Source organism: Pteropus vampyrus, unplaced genomic scaffold, assembly GCF_000151845.1.
Source record: "Pteropus vampyrus isolate Shadow unplaced genomic scaffold, Pvam_2.0 Scaffold15, whole genome shotgun sequence".
Lineage (NCBI taxonomy): Eukaryota > Metazoa > Chordata > Mammalia > Chiroptera > Pteropodidae > Pteropus > Pteropus vampyrus.
This window is the reverse complement of record NW_011888796.1, coordinates 9136379-9157863: the sequence shown is the minus strand read 5'-3', so window position 1 is coordinate 9157863 and position 21485 is coordinate 9136379. Positions and strand designations below refer to the sequence as shown.

At 39.4% G+C, this 21485-nt stretch overlaps 1 protein-coding gene and 2 pseudogenes across 5 annotated transcripts in view; 1 reads left to right on the top strand and 2 right to left on the bottom strand.

Moving 5' to 3' along the window:
- CCDC198 (coiled-coil domain containing 198) overlaps positions 1–6109 on the bottom strand; it is a 22404-nt gene extending 16295 nt beyond the window's left edge. For 3 of the 5 annotated variants that reach the window (XM_023527219.1, XM_023527218.1, XM_023527220.1), the window contains exons 1-2: positions 5696–6104; positions 3304–3386 (exon numbers count right to left, since the gene is read on the bottom strand). In XM_023527219.1, coding sequence (XP_023382987.1) covers positions 3304–3386; positions 5696–5918 — 306 coding nt within the window. In that variant the 5' untranslated portion in view covers positions 5919–6104. Of the gene's footprint in view, positions 1–3303; positions 3387–5695 lie in introns of all 5 variants that reach the window. The other 2 variants (XM_023527221.1, XM_011386332.2) reach the window with 2 other exon arrangements.
- Positions 6110–8628: 2519 nt separating this feature from the next.
- On the bottom strand, positions 8629–11230 carry LOC105310108 (annotated as a pseudogene).
- A 1628-nt stretch (positions 11231–12858) lies between these two features.
- On the top strand, positions 12859–12974 carry LOC111735904 (annotated as a pseudogene).
- Positions 12975–21485: the final 8511 nt, after the last annotated feature.

Sequence of the window (21485 nt, the reverse complement as noted above, 5' to 3'; positions counted from 1 at the left end):
ATATAAATTTTAGAAATAAAGAATATCTTTATGAACTTGGAGAAGATAAAAATTAACTAGACAAAATACAAAAAATACAAAACATAATGATTAAGCGTGAGAAATTTGACGACATGGAAGTGGAAGTCTTTGTGTATACGTACACACACACACACACACACACACACACACACACACACACGCATGTGCATGCACAAACACCCCAAATGAAAAAGCAAACCATAGATGGAAGATATTTGCAACACATATAACTAACAAAGGATTAGATCTAAGATATATAAGGAACTCTCACAAATCACACACACACAAAAGATAGAAAATGTGCAGAGTTAGAAAAGGTAAGGAAAAAGAATAAGTTTGGGACAAACTGTTTAAAACCAAAAACAACATGATGAAACCATCCAAATGAGAACCACCCTCTTTATCTCTCACCAGCCGTCTTTATGCTCATCTTTGTCTCCTTTTCATCCATTCATTCAACATTTATTCGACACATACTTATTGATCACCTATTATGTGCCAGGTTCTGTTTTACACTTGGATATGTGAAGACAACAGACCCAAATCCCTGCCTATGTGATTATATTCTAGCATTGGAGTTAGGGAGGCGGTGGGGAGGCAGTGAAGAAAATAGCAATGAATGTAGTACATAAGTAAATTGCTTGGCGTGCTAGATGAAAATAAGTGTTTTGGGGAAAAAATAGTGAAAAGTCATGGCAATCAGGAGTGCCAGGGTGAGGGCTTCAATTGTCATTGGGTTGTCAGGATAAGCCTTATAGGGAAAGTGAGATTTGAGCAAATCTTTGGAGATGAGGGTGTCATCTGAGGAGATCGCCTGAGGAAACACTATGTGGTGGGAGTGGGCTGGCGGGTGGGAGCCATCTCCACCTTAAGCTGCACCTGAGATGGTTGGATAAGGGAAACCAGGCCAGAAAGGACAGTGATAATCAACTCTTCAATAAGGAACGGGCACATTTAATTCCGAGTTCTCTGGCAGAGGCTGTCAGATATTGGCAGCTCCAAGACAGAAAACCTTAGTTCATGACCTGCTCTTTACTTGAGGAATAGATGTTCAGGAAGTGGAAAGTGCCAAATATGCAACTCAGATTATTTAAGGTACAATTAAATTTGGTTTAATAATTAAAAATACTTTCGGAATTTTCTCTGGCAGAGATTAGGCTATTAATTAGCATGTCATGGGAACCCAGCATTTATTATTCTCTCAAAAACCCATTTGCAGTGGAAAATGTGCTGAGCCTCATTTGTGAAGATAATTATAGTTGATATCTTCGAGAGTGTCTGCCAAGTTCCCAGTGGTTTCCCTTTTCTCTGGGAGCTGCCTTCAGAATCTATGGTGGGGGCGCTTTTCTGCCCACATTTCTACTGCATGAGCATATCCTCTGGTCACAGCTCATTGGACCAGAATTGGATCATGAGCAAAGCTGAGCCAATAAGATCTTTTTTTCCCAGGAATTTGGAATTGGAGCCAAGGGGGCTAGGCCAGTCTGTCGTCCATTTGGAACTATAAGTCTGTCCATTTGGAACTATGCGGGTGGTCATATTTCACCAGTGGTCTTGAGGAGCTGAGAAAGGTGATCAGCAGGGGGAGAGTAAAGCAAATGCATGGAGAAGATCTTAAGGAGACACAGTTATTCTGCCTTTCTGGTCCCAAGGCACAGCTCTTCTTTGAAGTTCAGGTGCCTCCCACCTCTTGGGTTCAATAAAATACTCCAATATAATTCATCGTATTGGTTGCTTTGGCTAGTCAATTGGACTTCCAATACAGTGAGGCCATTTTTTTTCTCACTAGGGATAATGGGTTTTATTTTCATTTATTTACAAACTTTTGTGGAGTACATATTAAGTGTTAGTGACTAAAGATATAATACTGAATAAGACATAGTCTTTAGACTCAAATAATTCATTTGTAATGATTCTTTTTTTAAAAGGTTAATTAGGATGTGGGGGTACAGTCTTTGACTTTAAAATACTGAAATTTTTTTTTCTGAGCTTCTTTGACTTGAGAGAATCAAAGCCTAACTTTAACTTATTTAGGGTCAATAGATGTAAAAAGTAGTCTGTAAACTATAGACTGCTATACACTGGTTATGATAATATCTTCCAATTGAGTAATTCAGCTTAGAGTCTCCATAGGAATGTATATTAAACACAATCCTTTGAAAGGATGCGTTTGATTTAGGAATACAACACAAGTTTTTAAATTGTTCAATTTGGCTAGAGATATACCCCAAATTTTAAAATTACTTTATTTTTTCATTAATTAAACAATATTTTGAGGTTTCTAATATTTGGAGAAAAGATGCTCTTTTTGTGACCAAAGGATATAATCACATCAAATAATTGTTGTGAGCTTCTGAAGAAAACAGGTCAATAAAAACCAACTGAAACAGAAATAGTACGTAACAAATGAGCTCAAATACCCCTGAGATTGGTCCAGTCATCTGGGTGAATTGTGTAGCAGGTGGGGTTTGGCTCCAATTCCCTTTTCTAAATGTCAGTGAGAGATCCTGCTCACAAGAGAGCCCCCAGCCCTCCTTTTAGTTGATGCTTATTTTCAAGGATCCACTCAGATCTCTTTCCCCTTCTGGAATTTATAGTTCTCTAGAGAAAACTCATTAAATATTTATTAAGGTGAGTGCATTTAAAGCTCTTGCTTTGCTGCCTTGGAATCCAATGTTCTCAATTTCAATAACCAGTTAACACTTAGAACAATGAAAGATGAAGGACAGAAGGGCTGTAGAGACCATCTATGCTGACCATTAAAAGCACAGGCTTTGGAGACTCCGTTGATATCTAGCCTCTGCTGACCTTGAGCAAGTTACTTAACTCTCTGGACCACATGCCTAAAGCAAAGAGAATACTTCCTTTCTCATAGAGGGGTATGAGAATTAAAAGAATGACATAGATCAAGTTGCCTAGAGTATATCTAACTTGTCATGGGCCGTAATTAAATAGTAGTAGCTATTGTTATTATTATTTGCTACAAGTGATTTTCCCATGTTATCCAACTAATAGGTGCAAGATTCAGGTTCTTTGAGTCTCCTCATAGCTATGTCTTTGGTTCTATACTTCCTTCTTTGGGTGGTAGTCTTAAAAGTGACATCATTACGAAAGGAAATCCTAAAGGAGTATGGTCTTTGTATTGACAACATTCTCTTTAACAACATTGTCATTCTCATTAGCTTGGTCATTATCAATATCCCTCTTTTTGATTATAGTTAAAAGGGGATGTTACCATTAAATCCAAGAAATTCCTTATGAAGCCTTTTAAATTCATCTTACTTGAAGTCTTCGGGGTGGATGCCTTTTAATAATACTTGTTTCTCCCTGTTCCAGTGGGATGTCAAAATACATGGCCCTGGGCACTTGAAGGATTAAGGGAGAAACAAGAACAAATCATTAAAAACAATTTACTATTAAATCAGGCTAATCATAAGTTACCAGAGTTTGCTAACACAATTTCATATCTTCTTAGTTATATATATCTAACCTATGGGTTGAATGTGGAGATGAAACATATAAAGCAGGGGCCCTACAAATGCAAATGATAAAATATTGGCCTAGACCCAGGATTTAATTTCTGCTTCCATCATTTCCTCCCCAGATCCATATTTAAAGGAAGATCTTCACAATTAACACTGTATTGATGATAAATGTTATTCAAACATAGAATTTGGCTTGAAAAATATAAACTTATTGATTTGTTTTAATTTCATGAAATCTCTCTCAAATAATATAGGAAATCAGAAATATATATATATATCTTTAAGAAATGAAATATTCTCTTTTCAGATGAAATATGTAGACGGATAAGTATTAGATAGAGAGAGGTGATAAAGAAATGGATCATGAGGGTGTAATAGGAGTATGCAATACTGAGCACTGTATGCTCCTAATTAAATAGTCCTCCCAACTACGGAAAGACATTTCCACAAGTTGCCACTATAATACAGCATGGCAACATTCTTTCCTGATAAAATAGCCCAGGGCTAAGCCTTGTTAGGAAACAGAGAAACTCAAGAGATCCATAATGAATTTGATTTTTTAGCTTGATTGTCTTAGGCCTTTGGGACTACCACCACGACTAAAGCTGCATGAATGAAGTTCTTGTCCTTTCCTCTGAATGATCTGGAAGCATTCTGATTTCCAGATTGTTGTGTAGACTATCCTACATTCTCACTTTGCATTTTAAATGGAAAATTTTCTGGGTTATTATGTATTTCTATCCTTGAGACACTTGAATGACCACCTTAAGTACTTTGCTATGTCCTTACTTTTCAAGAGATGCCTGCATATCGAGCAAGACAGAAACAACATACTTGTTAGATTAAAAATCTAAATACTTTCAGTAAAATTTTCTTCAGCAGCCTGACTACTCCTTATTTGTATGTTATGACTTGAATGATATCACACCATCATTTAATTTGATTCTCCCGAAATGGCATAGGCTGTGTCAGGCAGTTATTTTCACCCCTGATTTATAGTTGAAGAAAATTGAGGAAGTAAATTGCCCAACATTATACTATTTTGTATCTAGTGGAGCTGGGGTCAAAGTATGGGCCCCTTGAAAACAGTGGTCAGAATGATCACCATCCCCTTATTATTTATTTTTATAGTGATTTTTGCATTTGTAAAATAAGAACATTTCCCAAATTGGACTCTAATGCATAAGAACCAGTTTTTACCATTCAGTTACCAAAATCTTAAAACTCTGAATAATGGGTTTAGATTAAAAAAAAAGGAATTCTTTAATGAAACTAAAAGGAAAATTCCTATTCACGTTCTTAAGACGTTGAAGAACATAAAAACATAGGTCATATAGAACCAGCGAAAGGTTGTTGGTTACAGAAAGTAGCCATGAAGATAATTCTAGGTAGGATTTATTAGGTATGGAAAAAGAATATAAGGCATTCTGGCCAAGTTGACCAATAATGGAAACTTATTTGTGTTATTAATCCAGAATGTGAAGAGAAAATTACATATATGTATGTGTTTGTATACATTAAGTTAGAATGTCTGTTTAATTATCATTGCGGTTGTCATAAACATTTTACATGTCTTGTAAAATATCCTGGAATAACCCATAGCTACTTCAGGCTCAGAGTTTCCTATTATAATGGGGAAAAAAAATTCTCTTAGTTCTGCAGGTGACCATGAAAAATATGAGGTTGGGGAAAGGGTGACTCATCCACTCATCCGTATTGCAATAAATCAATTCTATTTGGGATGACCTTCAAATTCACATTAGAATGGACTCCTAAAGTGCAGCTTTCAAAACAACAGAGCCTGATGCATTAACTGGTGCTGGGGAGAATGATTTAAATTTAGAATCTGACTGAAACTTATGATAGTCATAATTTATCCCACCATCTATATAATTTTAATGGTTTGGCAAAACTAGGTATAAACATTGAAAGCACTATACAGATCGAAACAAAATGATTTTTTCTTCTCACGTGGAATGGCGAAAAGCCATTTATGCGCAGTTTACACATCCATTCTAATGTACCCAGGATAGTTAAAATAGACGTTCACCTAACTATCCCATCGAAAAATGTTCCCTTGTATTTCAGTGATTTAGAAACTTTCTGAGATTATGGAGATAGTCAGGTAACTCTGTCAATTGCTCTCCTTGGCACAAATACACAAATCTCATGCTGGGTTTTATGTTTACCTGCAGAATATCTTCCATACCAGGTCTCCCGTAGAGGTGGCAGCTGCCCTTCCAAAGCTTTATTCAGGTCCTGCGGTCTTGCAAATGAATATGAACTCTTTTCTTCCAGGTTCTGATTGAATGCAAAGTCGACAGGGCTGGCTGAGGGAGTCTCTTCCTCTTTGATTTGCAAAGGTGCTACTTTGGTCACCCTAGGGAGACCCTTAGAGTTACTCAAGCCCATTTTACATTAAAGACGTTTAAAAGAAAACCATGAGGGAAGTGGCTTTGGGCCTTTAATGTAGCTTGTTTTAATCGAGGTATTTCAGAAGTTTACCCCTGCTTTACTAAACAGTTGTTTCCTTCATGACATCTTTGTAGCTCTATTTCACCACACACTAACCCCTCTGGCCACTTCCTGGGAGGCTGGTTTCCATAGAGACTTCCCTTCAACTCCCACTTGGCCATTTCAGACCCAAAGAATGCAGTTAAACATTGACTTGGTTATACCAGGTTCTGAAAGACTCAGTGGTAGGAATAGAAACCTCTATTGATCATTAAACAAATCTCTAACACCAGGAAGGCCATTAACAGAGATGGAGAGCAGAGGTTCAGAGAAGTCTTAAACTTGTTTCTCTCATTGCACATACCTTTAAACACCATCTGGAAGAACTACCTACTAAGAATAGCTAAACCATCTTTGGACATGAAGGTGATTCAGGACATGGCAAATTTCCCCAAGTGACAGGGAGACCAAGTCCTGTACTGAGAGAAGAGGGTCCTTTGGCAGAGAGTGTAGAAACAATTCAACACCTACGCCAAAGTCGGAGTCAAAAGGACAGTTTATTAGAAAAGAGGTAACACTCCACCGACAGAGTGTGGTCTCCTCTTAGAGGCAGAGAGTGAGAGGGGCAGAGTAAAGGCACTGAGGGGGACCCTGAGTGTTCAGGGAATTCAGTTTATGTGTCATTCTTTAGTTCCCATTTCCTTTGGTATGGACATAGAGTAAGGAAGGGGAAGAGTAAGTATCATGAAAAGGTGAGAATATGTAGAGTGAAAGGCCTGCTGGCAGTTAGCAGCTTTTAATCCATAGGTTACCCGTGGTTTTAGCCACAGGGAATGACTCTTGGTTCCTGTTTCCCCTTCACAGGTGTGGGGAAATGAGCTGTCAGCAATCCCAGCAGAAATCTTCCTTTGTTCTGCAAGTGTCCTCCTGGCCTGGCTGCAGGGCTGATCAGCATATTGCAGTCTCTGATTGAGTCTTGATTAACATTTTAATTCTCTTGCCGCCTCCCTACAAAGACCTAATAATCTAGGTCTTTGTCAATCTTTAATTTTAATTGAAGAATTTATCTTCCAAATAGGTAAGGAAACAGCAGAGTAGCTAAAATAATTTGATTTTTCTATCAATAACTCGAATTGCCTTTGAAGGCAATGAATATGTTACTGGAGGGTAGGGAGACAATAGGAATTTTTTTCTGAAGACGTGGGGAAAGAGTTCTTCAATAACTGGTTCGAGTGAACCTTGAGTTTTCAAAGATAGCCTATTTACTATGTTTAAGAAAACAAAACAACAACAACAACAAAAAAAAACAGGAAAAGAAAACCTAGAAGGAAATGTGCTAAAATGTTGAGTAAGGATTTTTAATGGTGGGATTATGAGTGATTTTAATTTTTTTTATACTTAGAAACAGAACTCACTTTCAACTTCTAATTGTTTATGACCACAGATGACTTATGTTTCCATCATATCCCTATAGAGAAATTTCAAATAAATTCATTTTTCATTTTTGCAAAATTTATTTGCCAAGAACATGGGTTTGGAAAGTTTTTTTTTTTTTTTTTTTTAACGCCCACAGCACCTGATATTACTAGGTGGGCTCTCATCCAAGTACTTACTAAGCCCGAGTCTGCTTAGCTTCCAAGATCAGACAAGATCGGGCACATTCAGGGTGGCATGGCTGTAGACCAGAAAGTTTTGAGAGTCAGTAGAGTTCACCTAAAAAGATGTTTGAGTTTAATTTTTCCCACTTAAATCCCTTACATTTTACACACAATTTTCTCTGTGGCAGACTTGTAAGAAAGAATCATATGTTATCAGTATCGATAAACAAAATTACCTCTAGTAACCAGAGACTATTTAAATTATAAAGATTAAAATACTTGAACAATATCTAGTCAGCTTTATTTTGAAATACAATCAGCGTAAGTATTTTCAAGAGCTGGAAAGGTATTGTGCTAACAAATGAACTAGAAATTAGGAAACTGGACTTCTAGATCTGAATCCAGTAAGAAGAATTCAGCTCTTATTTTTGCTTCACTATTATCTGATTTTGAGGGACTATATGTGTGGAGAATATATGCCTTTCTAGAGAAAGTTGCTTAGCTGTTGAGGAAATTATTAAAGAAATGAAGATTACACCGTGTTAGTTTTTCTTTTTATTACTAGCCACTGTCAAACTTTCTAATTTATGCAGATTACTTAACCATTTCGTGCCTCGATTTCCTCATCTGTCAAATGGGGTTGATAATAGTAACTTATGAGGAATTAATCAATTGATCCCATTTATAGTTCTTAGAATAATACTCGACATACAATAAACTCAAAGTAAACATTAGCCAGTATTCTCCTGTGGAAGTATTGCTACATGTCTACATGTAAAAGGACAGTCTTCACTACCCGTTGGTCAGAATCCATTAAAATGGACATATTCCTGTCTAAAGGAGTTTACACTGAAGTATAGAAAAGACCAATGAAGAAAGTAAATTAGTTGGGCCTATTAAACAACGGTGCTCAAGGACTATCATTTAAAAAGTGTTCATATCTTAAAAGTATTTTTATTAGAATGATGGTGAAAAATAATTTCAATTTCATTAAAAGAGGAAAAGGAGAATTTAACATCGCCTATAGAATCATATATGAAATATAATTTCTTTTTTTTTTTTTGATGTAATAGACTTTTTTTTTTTCAAAATGTACCATTGGTAGGACCTGTTGTTCATGCATCTTCAACCAGCAGCTGGGGCATCTCTATCCTTGGTGTTTCTGGTGTAAATTACTTGAGCTCTATGCTTTGAAACTAGTTTAATAAGCCCTTTACTAAGGAGCAACTGAGGGGCTGCCCTGGCCAGGGAACCTCAGTCTCTCAGAGACAACAGCTGGGGTTATAAGCTTATAGTTGGGAACTAAAACAGAGTTTGTCATCTGTCTCTTTGTCAAACAAGACGAGGTTATTAAGCTTGTCCCAAAACTTTGCCTTTGGACCACTTCTTCTTTTTGGCCTTGCCCCCAAATTTGTTCACCGGTCTTTTGTCTTTCTTGGCCGACTTTCCGGCCTCTTTCTTCTTCTCTTCATCCTTGGGCGCATAACGAAGTTCTGAGAGCAGTTGCTACCACCGCAGCCTCGCTAAGACGTCGGTCAAAAAGGTGAGATATAATTTCTTAATCATAATTTCTAAAAGTTGGAAAACATTGATAAGTTCTCACCCACCAAAAGCTTGCCCACTCCTCAGACTGTGATACTTTGTAATGATCCCTCTCCAGTTCGAGAATCGTTATGAATATACATTACTGTGTGTAAAAGATGATAAAGTATGTTATTTGTAATAGTCCATGAACATGAAATGAGAATATAAGTTTGTAAATCTCTTAAGATGAGGCAGAGAAGGGATTGGTTGGTTTTCTAAAGCTGAAGGCAGTGCCCAGAGAAAACTTTATGAAGGCCACAAAAGAAAGAGAAGGTGGTGAGAAACGGGGAGGAGCAGGAACTGACAGCCAAGTGAGCTTTTCTACAGATTAGGGACAAAAGCCCCAGTTTGCAGCAGCTCCACCGGCTACCTGGCAGTGGAGTTTTCAAGGAATGTCAGAGCTTTCTTGCCTCAGGTAGAGAACACCTTCCTTCAAGACATGGAGTAGGCTAAGCACTTATTATCCCCACCCTTTTACACTCTTCTTCAGCCTTTCTATCCAAAGGGAGGAAGGAGGGGAGCAAAACTACAAAGCTGCTTTTCTTAGCCAGAAATCTCTGCTTTTGTCTTGGTTCACTACTAACTTGGGCAAAACTGTTAATTAAGGAAGCTCGTTTCGTGGATTTTAATTCCGTAGTAAACTCAATGCACATTCAAAGGAGATATGTGGATTTTCCTGCTCTCTAATAAGAGAGTTTATGTTTGAATGACAGGGGGCTTGAAGTATAAATTTGGTATGAGAAGGTGGTGAGGTTTCCTCTACATTTCCTTACAATCCCTTACAGACCAATTTACACTACAATATCTCATCAGACACAGCAAGAAAAAAGCATTTTTTTTTTCTTGTGTGGAAACATTACTCTGTTCATAGGATTGTGGTTTGATAGCTCTTGACTTAGTTTTGATGGACTTTCCAGGGTCATCCACACTCTCTTGATTAGATAACATCTTGGAGATAAGGAGTCCGGGAGGAAGAAAGGTAGATTTTCCTGCAGGTAGCTCACCAGGTATTACGTGAATCAAGCAGGTAATGGTGACTGCAGTAGCAGTAGGTCCTAAGCAGCTTCAGACAAATGTAAAACAATACAAATGCTCAATGGCTGTGTATATTGAGTAGTAAATTTTAAAATTTAAACATTAACCTAATATTAGAGAAAATTTCTTTCTTTTAACGGGCTATGAATATATACATTTGGATATTTTATATTAGGCAGATGATGAATGCTAGCGTAATTTTCCTTAGGATAGGATGTTGTCGGTTTGGAGTCAGGTTAGTTAATTTGCATTTTGATCCTTCAGCATGTGGTTTTCTTGGAAAGGCTTAAGATGGAATTTAAAACAACACGTATATGTTGTTTTCCTTAGGGTTGAATTTAATTTCACACATGGGTTAATTATTATGCATTGACCATTCGGTAAGTGGGGTTTAAATCCTAAGTGTTTACAGGATTTCCAAATTATACTTCTAATAAAGTTACAGCCTTTTCTGTAATTGATCTGTAATTGGTAAGCAACCACTGGAGCCTTTTCAGCGATGTGAATTATGTGTTCGGATGCCAGCTAAGCAGAGCTGATGTATGACCCAAACCTTAATTTTCCTCCCAGTGATTATTTCCCTCTATATTTATCTATATATCGAGTGCGAGGGTGACAGTGCAACTAGACTTTGGGAAAGTCTGCATTTTGATTTTTTTAAAAAGTGCTTTGAGATGAAACTTAGAGGACACCAAATAAAGAGACTTCTCAAAGATTTCCCTTCCCCTTCATTCCCTCTTTTGTTCCTTCTATTTCCCATCAACTATGATGCCAAGCATCACTGAGATACTGCCCTCACTGCTCTGGCCCTCTGCCTTTGTTTGTCCAGGTGGCCCAGGAAACCCGATCTGGCTCAGGTCACTTGGCAATATAGTGAGGACAGAGGCTTCCTGTTACCTGTGACTGAGTGCCTGCCAGCACAGTCAGGTGACCACTCTGATTTTGTTCATTACTTTCCTTCTGGGTAGAAATTATATGTCCATGATGACATCCAGTCTTAACTCTGTGAGCCCTTTTGGGTCTCTGTAGGACAAGTTTCTGCTTTTTACCCATTTCCTTCCTTCCTTCCTTCCTTCCTTCCTTCCTTCCTTCCTTCCTTCCTTCCTTCCTTCCTTCCTTCCTTCCTTCCTTCTTTCTTTCCTTCCTTTCTAAATACAAACAGAAAGCAAATTATTATGATTGCTAAACAGAGGGATAGAGTCAAAGAATTTGCTCATTTTAAATTTGCTTCTTTGCTACCAACTTATAGCCTAGTAAAGGACACAGATCTAGGAATATCTTGCTTTAGAACAATAGGCTTAGTCTGTTTATTTCATCTGCTTCTCATAAGTAGGGAAAAATATTGCATAGAAGTGTCAGGGGGTCTCAGGTTCTACTGGGAAGCTTTTCCCAAGGATCTCCCATCATAATACCCACTTGGACCCACACTCTTCCTGAAGCTGTTCCAAGAGCAGTACACAAAGCTTTGCCAGCGATTTGGCTAGCTGTCTAATCTTACTGTTTATGGCTTGTCCTGGGTCTCATCAGCGTGCTCATGGGCACTGCCACTGAAGCAAGGCAGGGGCTAAGGATTCTCTTTATTAGAGCAGTGCAGCTTTCCACAGGTCTTTTCCAGAACTTCTTCAGTTATCCTGTGGAAAGCAGGTCCCCTGGCACTGGACTCACAGGCAGCCAGATGCTCCCTCAGTTCTTCGTCCCTTCCAGACGTTTCCTGCTATAACTGGCATGATGCCCTCTCCAGGGTTTTACTCTTAGACATCAGACATCTCCAAGCAGAAAGCAGTAATTGTTATGGCATTGTTTGCAGCTACGATGTGTAGGCTCTGTGTAACCAAGTTCTCAGGGGGTGGGGGGCTGGGGGAGGGGGACCTCCAGCTTCCTCCCTGTTGCTCCTGGAGGGAAGCAGGGCGGGTAGGCTGCTGTCAAGGAGAGCTGGACACGGCCCACTGTGTCCGGCGCTACATGCAGGGTATCTGATATCAATGAGGCACAACACTTACCACTCTTACTGAATTCAAAATCTAGCACAGATGGTGGAAAGGCAAGGAGTGGGGCAGCTCGGATTTCTAGAATGACACTGATAGCTACAATTTACCAAATATTTCAACGGCTTCCTGCTGCCTTTAGGGTAAAATCCAAACTCATTCCTGTGGTGTCTTAGTTTGGGTTTCCTCAGATGAGGCTTCCAGTTTAAGTGATTTATTTGAGAGTTAATCCTAGAAAACACAGGTGGCAAGTGGGAAATAGTTCGGGGAACATAAAAAAGCTAATAAATGGAGTGTTATCTAGCTCGTTCCACCACGAGTGAGTAGAACTCAATCCTTCTTTGGATTTCTTGGAAACATACCTCAGAGATATCCCACCAGAGGGACTAGGGAGCCAGATTATCCCCCATCCTGTCTGTCACTGGTTGAGAATTGCTTTGGGGAAGGCAGGAGGTGGATATCACCTCCCTGGCCCTTCTGGCTGGCCACACTCTTGAGGTCAGAGCAGGTTGTAGCAGCGAGAGAAACCCTGAGACAGAATGATGAGATCTGGCAGCCTGGGAGACTGGGCAGGACATCAGCAACATCTGCTAAACATGCTCTTATGGGAACATGGTTCTATAGTGTAGTGGTTAGCATGTCTGCTTTACACGCAGAAGGTCCTGGGTTCACATCCCAGTGAAACCACGGTCCATGGTCTACAGCCATGCCACCCTGAACAAGCCCAATGTCTGATCTCGGAAGCTAAGCAGGGTTGGGCCTGGTTAGTACTTGGATGGGAGACCACCTAGGAAGACCAGCTGCTGTAGGGATAAATAATAATAAATAAAAAAAAAAAAACAAAATAACATGCTCTAACATATTCCCACACAGGCAGGCATCTGGTGACTTTTCCAGCCTTAACTCAGAAAGACAGAGCATAGGAGGGGTATTCCTGTTCGGGGGAGATAATATTTCCAACAGGGTGAGTTAGGCATTGTTACGTAAAGAAGCTAAGTGGTAAGCAGGAGGGCCTCATAGCCCTAGCTGTAGGTCATTCCATAGGAACAGTTTAGTTAATAACAGATCTCTGGTATGATACTAAGAGCTGCCATTTTTGAGTACCCAGTATGCCCATGTACTGAGCATGCATATTTTCAGTTAATCTTCACAACATCTTTGTAAAGTAGAATGCATTATTCTCTTTTTGCAGGTAAGGAAATAAGGCTTAAAGAAATTCTGTAACTGGTCCATATGCTTGTTAGTGGTAGAGACAAGGCATAAGCCTCCTTATCTAACTCCAGCCTTTTTTTTTTTTTTTCCACTTGTTATTATATCTCTCAAATGTCAAGTGTTTTCATCTAAAGCAATCTCCCCACCTTTTATGTGTCACTAGCTTGTTGAAGAGACTGCAAAATCAGTTGTCTGATGGATCTGATAGTTTCCTTCTGGTGTCATTGAACTTGTTCCTCCAGCCCCTGGATTTTCTGTAAACTGGGAGTTAGGTCTAAAGGCTTGTTAGGTGCAGGTTGAATCATTCAGAGACCCTGATTCTAAGCTGGTCCTGCATACGACACACTGCATCCATGGGGAAGCTGCATGCTAAGACTGATCATTGGGTTCAGGAGGTGACAGTGGATTCCCCCGTCGCAAAGCTGCTTTTTTCCCCATGTGATCAGTAAGTAATCAGTCCATGGGGTGGTATTTTCAATGCCTGTGCTCTTACCCATAATATAATAGAACTATCTTAACTCCAAAGTTTCAAGTTAGATATGGCTGTGCCAAATCTGACCGCCACCAAGGTGCTGAGCCTGAACTAACAGAGGAATCTAGACTTCAGTCTTTGCTTAAAAAGAAATGGAGAAGAGGCAGGATGTACCCCCTTCATATTTCCCTAGACCTGGCCATAGTGCAGGCTTTATGACCTTATCTTTTCAAGATACACTTAAGCCCTACAGGCTGCAGAGGTTGAGCACCGAGGAGCTCAGGACAGAAGATGTTAGCACAGAGCTGAGGACACCGGGAGGACTCCCATCTTCCTTCCAAGGTCAGCCAAGTGCTGGGGGTGGCCTCTCCTTTCCTGCACTTGCATAGATTCACTTCATATGAGTCTGAGTCCCTATTTGTCTTTAATGCCAGCTGCCCACAGGGTCCTGAACAAGTAAAGAATCTGCCAGCTTCCACTTCCAAATATGTCAGATGGTTCTATTATGCAATCAGATCTGTTTTGGGCCTAGAATAGACCCCAAAGCACCAAGTGATTTGATGGCATTTCCACACATGCTATTCTCATTAACACTCTGCCTGGCCTGGTGAGCTGTCCTACAATATCCAGATGTGTCCTGGGGGCTGGAACTCTGCAGGGTGAGCCCAGGGCCGAATCGCTGCCACTGCCTCCCTGGGGACCCAGAGGCAGACTCCTGTGACAGTGCCTGTCATTTTGCTGTACCATCACTACATTTCATTAACAATCTGGGTCCAGGGAAAAAGTTCATGGGCCCCTCCATTCTGAAAAAGTGAGATACAACCAATAGTAATTGTAGTTTGCCCTAAAGAGCAAACACAGGTTCTTGGAGCACATGAATGCTGGGCTTACCTACCAAGAAGGGACTCCTAATATCCTTCCCTCACCCCGCAAGTCTTGCCAGGTCAGCAAAGAACACATGGAAATATCCCTAAGAGGAAAAAGTAGTTGCCCAGACTTTTTGTCACGTATATTATGAAGACTCAAGTGAAGTATTTTGAGCCCTTCCATTCGAAGAAAATCTTGGATGCCGAAGCTGCTTTTTAAAAGCCAAAAGGCATGTTGGGAGAAATGTGTTGTGAGGACTGTGGCATGCCCGTTACCCAGAAAGCTGAGGAACAACTTCCCTTCCCATGGCTGGTCTGTGCTGCATCTATCCTGACTGCTCAGCTGCAAGCTTTTTTTCCACCTCTGACCCTTTCATCAGTCTGCTAATGAGGACACCTGCTTTGGTGAGGTGGTGACTTCCTCTCTTAGAAGAGGAAGGAGTCCTCCAGTATACTTCACAGCCTTTAAATGGAGATGATCTCCAGCTGCTACTGAGCTGGATGGACCAGCCCCTTGGGAAGCCGGCATGGTCTGGAGCTACTCTGTCATGTGTTTGAACACTCATGATGAAGTGCCATACAGAAGATACAAAAATCAATTGTGTTGCAGCTATAATAGAACCGAGTGAAAACTTTCCACATAGCCAGAAAGACTATCAAATGATGGCCCATGATACTCCTGTGTTAAACAATACTTGACTACTTGACTTAGCCCAATTCCAATAGAACAAGAGTTTGGAACACTCCCTTAAAATGACGTTTGACCTCATGTGACCTCATGAGGTACATTTCGTCCTTGACACTGTGCTGGGTGTTGGGAGGAAATAGAAGTTATATAGTCTCCACTTATAAGGAGCTCCTAGATTAATAAATTGAATATCTTGGCTTATTGAGAGTTATTATCATAAACACTATTTTTTTTTCAAAGAATTGAAGCACAATAAATCTATTTAATGTTAAATTATACTAAATCTAAGCTTTTCTTTGATTTAGACATCATTTTATACTCTTGAAATATCTTTGCCTTTTAAGTATGAACATCAGATATCCTTGAATAATATAGCAAAAAAATCTGTTATTTGAATTTTCAGGTGTCTAGATTCCAGAGAAATAAGTCTATATTATGCATTTAATCAGCCTCCCTACCAATCCTCTTCTATTAAATGCCATCCTCCCTGGGGCCTCACAGTGTGCCAATTCAATACCACTTCCTTGGCCTCAGGCCAGACCCCATGTAAGTTTTTTTTTAAAGGCCTAGATAATGTTGTCTAGGTTGGCGATGTGTCTAATTCTTGGACTAGTGACAAACTTTATGGTCTATTTAGCAGAGATTTTGCTTCATCATTTCACCCCTGAAAAGATAAGGTGGTAATAACCCAAAAGTAAAGCCTGTTTAGTCAAAGACAAATTGTTGGCTCAAGATGATGCTTGTTTCCTGGGTGTAGCAAGGAGAAAGTAGGGAGTTCTTGCAATTGATTTGCTTTGAGAACTGCTAAGTGTTTTCTTGCGTGTGTTGGTGAAGCTTGGTTAGAGACAGAGCTTGAGATATAGCTATTTTTACTGGAATCCGAAGATTGTCTCTTTGGAATTACTTGTCTTGGAGGTAGCTAGCCACCTTTAAATGTGGGTACACATCCTCATTTGTAATCTTTATCTTGCATGGCTTTTCTACAGTCTTGAATTTTGTCTGATACCAGGAGAAAAATTATTGATGTTAAACTGTATGAGAGAGTAAGATAATAGGTCGGTCTCTAGTTCTTTATCTGTAGAATGCAGTATTGCATTGTAGGTGGTAGTGGCTTATTTAAGGTCAGGAAATATATCAAATCCTCCAAACAAGAGTTAAAATATGATCTCTTCATTGTGACTAATGTTCTCGTGTCTGGGAGCATGTTTACTGGCTGTAATCCAGGTCCGGAAGCTGCTGCTGAATAACAGTGATTGCAATCCACAAATGATTTGTGAAGAGGGGTGTCTGAGCATGCTGGGATTACAATGATTTGTTCTGCTTCTTGTTTTTTTTGTTTCCTGATCAACTTTATTGAAGTATAGTTTATAAACAATAAAATGCATTCTATTTTTTTTGCATAATATTTTAATTCTACATTTTGACAAGTTTAGACAAATGTATGCGCCTATGTAACTAGCACCTCAATCAATGTGCAGAATATTTTTGTCTCCTGAAATAGTTCCCTTGTGCCTCATCTTAGTTATTCCTCTCTCCATTCCCCACATCCCTAGCCTCAGGCAGCTTCTGATCTGTTTTTGTCTCTATAGAGCTTCATGTAAATGGAATCATATGGTACATACTCTATTGTGTCTGTCTCATAGCTCAGCATAAGGATTTTGAGATTCATCTCTATTGTTGCCTGTCTGTTAAGTGTATTTCTTTTTGATGCTGTCATATTCTATAGTATGACTATATCACAATTTATTTATCCATTTACCTGTTGATGGGATTGTTTTAGGTTGTTTCCAATCTTTGGCTATTAAGACTAGAGCTGCTATGAACATTTGTGTACAAGCCTTTGTGTGGAAAGCAGTTTCATTTCTCTTGGGTAAATGCATAAAAATAGAGCTGCTGAGTCATATATTGAGTGTATTTAACTTCTTAAGAAACTGCCAACTGGTTTTCCAAAGTGGTGTACCATTTTACAGTCCCACCAACAGTATATGAGAGTTTTGGCTGTTCCATATCTTTGACAACATTTGGTATTTCAACCAGTTAAATTTCAGACACTCTAGTGGGTGTGTAGAGACACCCTATCATAATTTTAATTTGGATTTCCATTTGTTTTTATGTCCACCTATTTTCTTTGGGAAATATCTGTTCAAATCTTTTGCCCATTTAAAATCATTATTTTTGTCCATTAAAATTTTTGGTTTTGGTCTTTTATTCTTGAGTTCTAAGCATTCTTTATGTATTCTGGATAAAAGTCTTTTATCAGATATATGCTTTGCAAATATTTTCTCCCAGACTGGGCGTGCCTTTACATTTTCTTAAGAGTATCTTTTGTAAAGCAACAGGTTTGAAACTTCGATGAAGTTTAATCTTTTAAATTTGTTTATGGTTTTTGCTTTTGGTATCCTGAGAAATCTTTGCCTAACTGTACTGCTACCTTTAAAAAAGACTTTTAAAGAGAGCTAATGAGAAAATTAGATAAGGTGACCAGAAGGAGATTCAGTTCACAACTTTCTTGTATTAGTCAGGAAGCTGGCAGGATGGCCCATAAATTCCAAAAGGGCTACTGAAGGAACCGTTTACACTGGTGTGGGTAAATTTAAGCACTCAAGATCTAACAACAGCAGGAAGCCACTACTAGCCCTAGTCCTGACGAGTCAAAGGAAAGATGAAATTTCTAGAACGTAGGGAGACTTATAGCAATATGAGAGGTCCACCTGATGGGAGCTGTGGTTTTGGGGAGAATACAGACACTGTGAACCTGTGATCTAGCAGGGAGGGAGTCAGGTGAATAAGTACTTCAATCCTCTTTTCTCTCATCCTTAGAATCTTTGGCCAGTGCTTCCCATTGACCAAACTCCTGGAAGCCAGGTGGTAAGGAAGACCAACTGAAATAGTCAATAAAAATCAGCCTTTCAGAGCTGATGGTTGGTTCATTGGCATGAAGAACCCAAACTGACTAGAGGAAAATCTCAGCTTCCAATTTAATGGAACATTGTGTTTATCAGTGGAATCACTTCTCTCTTGGGCAGGATGTGTTACAGAACGATTAAAACTCAAGGTTGCAGCATTAACATAGAGAGCCAAAACTCCTTAGGGGTGTTATTAAATCTAACAGAGAGAGGAGCCATTCCTATACCACCCCCTGCTTCTCAGACATGAACATTCTACCTATGAGGAGATGGCACTGTATATTTGCTTCTGGTTTATTGCATTTGCTCTATCTTGTGGGAAGGCGCCCCACTTGTAGAATTAGACTTTAGCCTTGACTTTCAGAAATCCAACCCTATGGCTATGGAGATACAATTTCTTTCAGAGCAGTCATAAAAGGGTTCTGATAACTCATATTTAAGATATGAGTTAATAATAAATAAATAATAATAATAAATAATAATAAATAGATAATAATAAACAAACAAACAAATAAATAAATAAATAAATAAATAAATAAATAAATAAGATATTTAGCCAGAAATGCAAAGCCCTAAGCCCATCGATTTTTTTCCTCCAATCTCTCCAGCTCACTTAGTAGCAAACAACCAATCCCATAGTCAGACTATATATCCACTAAAATGTTCTATAACAGCAACTATTGGACCATCCAAAGCGTTTACCTTCTGCAGGGACTTCACTCCAGGAGACTACAGACAATACATTAGGTAACTTTTTCATCACTATGCCACGAACTGTTTGTGTACCTTTTACTAGTGGAAACATGGCCATTGATGCTTTTAAATTTAGCCAATTAGAGAACCAATTCCAGATTTGTGTCTTCATTCTTCTGCTCTCCTGGGACTCCTTCCGACATCGATAACATTTTCAATCAATGTTTAGGCGGGAGAACAGAGTCCCTATGAGAATGAAGGATTTATTATAAGAATTAGACCTATGTGATTATGGGAGGAGATATGGAAGTGAAGATCTGGAAGTGACAGTGCCTCCTAAGATGACAGCCTTTCCAAATTTTATAACAAGTTACATCCATCATCCAAAAACATTCTTCATTCCAAATACTGCCGCTAAAGGAAACTGTACTTTGTTACTCCTCATTTTGTGGACACAACAAAGTTAAAGACTCTATCAGTGAGAGAAAAAGTCATTGTCTTCTTTTTCCCTTCAATTTGCTACATGTTCTTTAATCTGTTCATTCATTCAACAAATATTTCTTAGGCACTTACTGATCTAGGAACTGGAAATACATTATTGAACAAAGTAGGCAAAAAAATCCATGCCTTGCATTCTAATAAGGGAAGACTATACACTAAGCGATTCAATTGTTACAGTGGATTGAAAGATGAAGGGAAGGAGCTATTGAAAGGGACAAACCTAGGACCCAAAGCCCCCAGATTGGGTGTTTCTACATTTGGCCTTAATAGTCTCTCACAGTCTTGCCCAACCCTGCCTTGCATACCTTGTCTTTCACTTCTCCCTAACAGTAACCCCACTTTTCTATCAAATCCTTTCTCTCTCTTCTTTCGACATGCCCTGTCTCTCCTGGAAGTTGAACATCCCCACCTCCGAAGCAGTTTCCATGGGAGCCATTGTAGTGCTCCCTGAGGCCTTCCTCTTTGATTCTGAGCTGTGATGCATTCCGAAGCTAAGTATTCAGCCTCATATATTCCTGGCACATCGTCTCCTGCTGCCAAACCGCTTTCACCTCTCTCACTCACATACAACATCGATGGTACAGTAACTGCTTCTGATCCTGATTTGCAGGGTGAGCAAAGTGAAGCAATATCTTAGTTGACAAAAAAACATGTCAGGTTGCTGGGGCACAGAGAATGTGCACAATTAGGAAATACAAATAAGAAAGGCAGTCTGAAATAGACTGAGGTGGGGAAGGGCAATGATTTGCAAGTGGAGGTCACATACTTCCCCTTGGAAAAATTAACAGGTCTCATCCCCCACCCCAAACAAGGTAAGGATATTATTCTGCCTTGGAAAGAAAGAGTGATTGTCAAGATGCGGATCAAATACTGTTTTCTGGAGATATTGACGTTTCCCAGGGACAAGGGCAAACTTAGTCATGGTTTCAGAACACAGGTTTTAAAAACCACACTTCCTTACATCTGGGGGTCCAAGGGTATGATAGCAAGGTGTGCTGCAAGGTCTAGAGGCAGCACCTGGCCCAAATTCTTGGAAACTGTGCCTTGCAGACTACAGTCATGCTTTGGATCTCGTCTAACTCTTTTAGTCTGGGCGATGGCAGGCCACACTGCCTCATGAGCATAACAGCATGGGGTGGGTGGGTTGTGGAGCTGGGGTGGAGCTGCCTCAGGCCTCATTGACTGTCCACCTCTCCCAGCTCAATCAGTCCTCAGCAGTCACACCACCTGCTCTATGAGAGTCTATGAGATGGTTCCCAGGCAAGGCGGATCAAGCTTAAGCTTTCTTTTGCATAATCTCTAGTCTGATTTTCATAGTGGAGGCAAATTTCAACTCCAAAGACAACTCTCAGGAAATTCTCCTGGAGTCTAAGGGAACAGTGTCAAGTCATAAGTGCAAGGTGCTTTTCTATTAATAGGAACTATTAATATCTGTAGAGTGCTTTCAGCAAGTTGTAAAGCACTATCATGTTTACAGCCCTTGGAGCGCTTCACAGATGAGAAATAGGCTTAAAGAGGTTACACAGGAACTATGTAGAGGATTTAAGACTTAGACCTGGATATTCTGACCCCAAAGCCTGTGCTTTCTATACCATAGCACACTACATTTGGCCTAATGGGGCTGAAAAGCAATTGCCAACCATTCTTTTCTAAACCTATTATTTTGCCTGAGAGTTTATTTATAATGTTAATGTTATGGAAATCTTTTTGGGGAATGGTAAGAGGCAGCAAATTTTATTGGGAAGAACACTAGATTAAAACTCGTGAACTTTGAATTTAAGCCCCAGTTTGACCACTAGATGTCTGTGTGATTATGAGCCAGCTTCTGAACCTCTCTGGCCTTAGATTATATTAAACAAGGGGCTCAAACTTGACGATGTTTGTGCTGTTCTATAGCTTTCAAATTTTCAAGTCAACCCAATCCTATTGGAGAAAATTATGCAGGTGCCACTGAAGTCAGATTCTGAAAAACAAGCTCTAGTTTT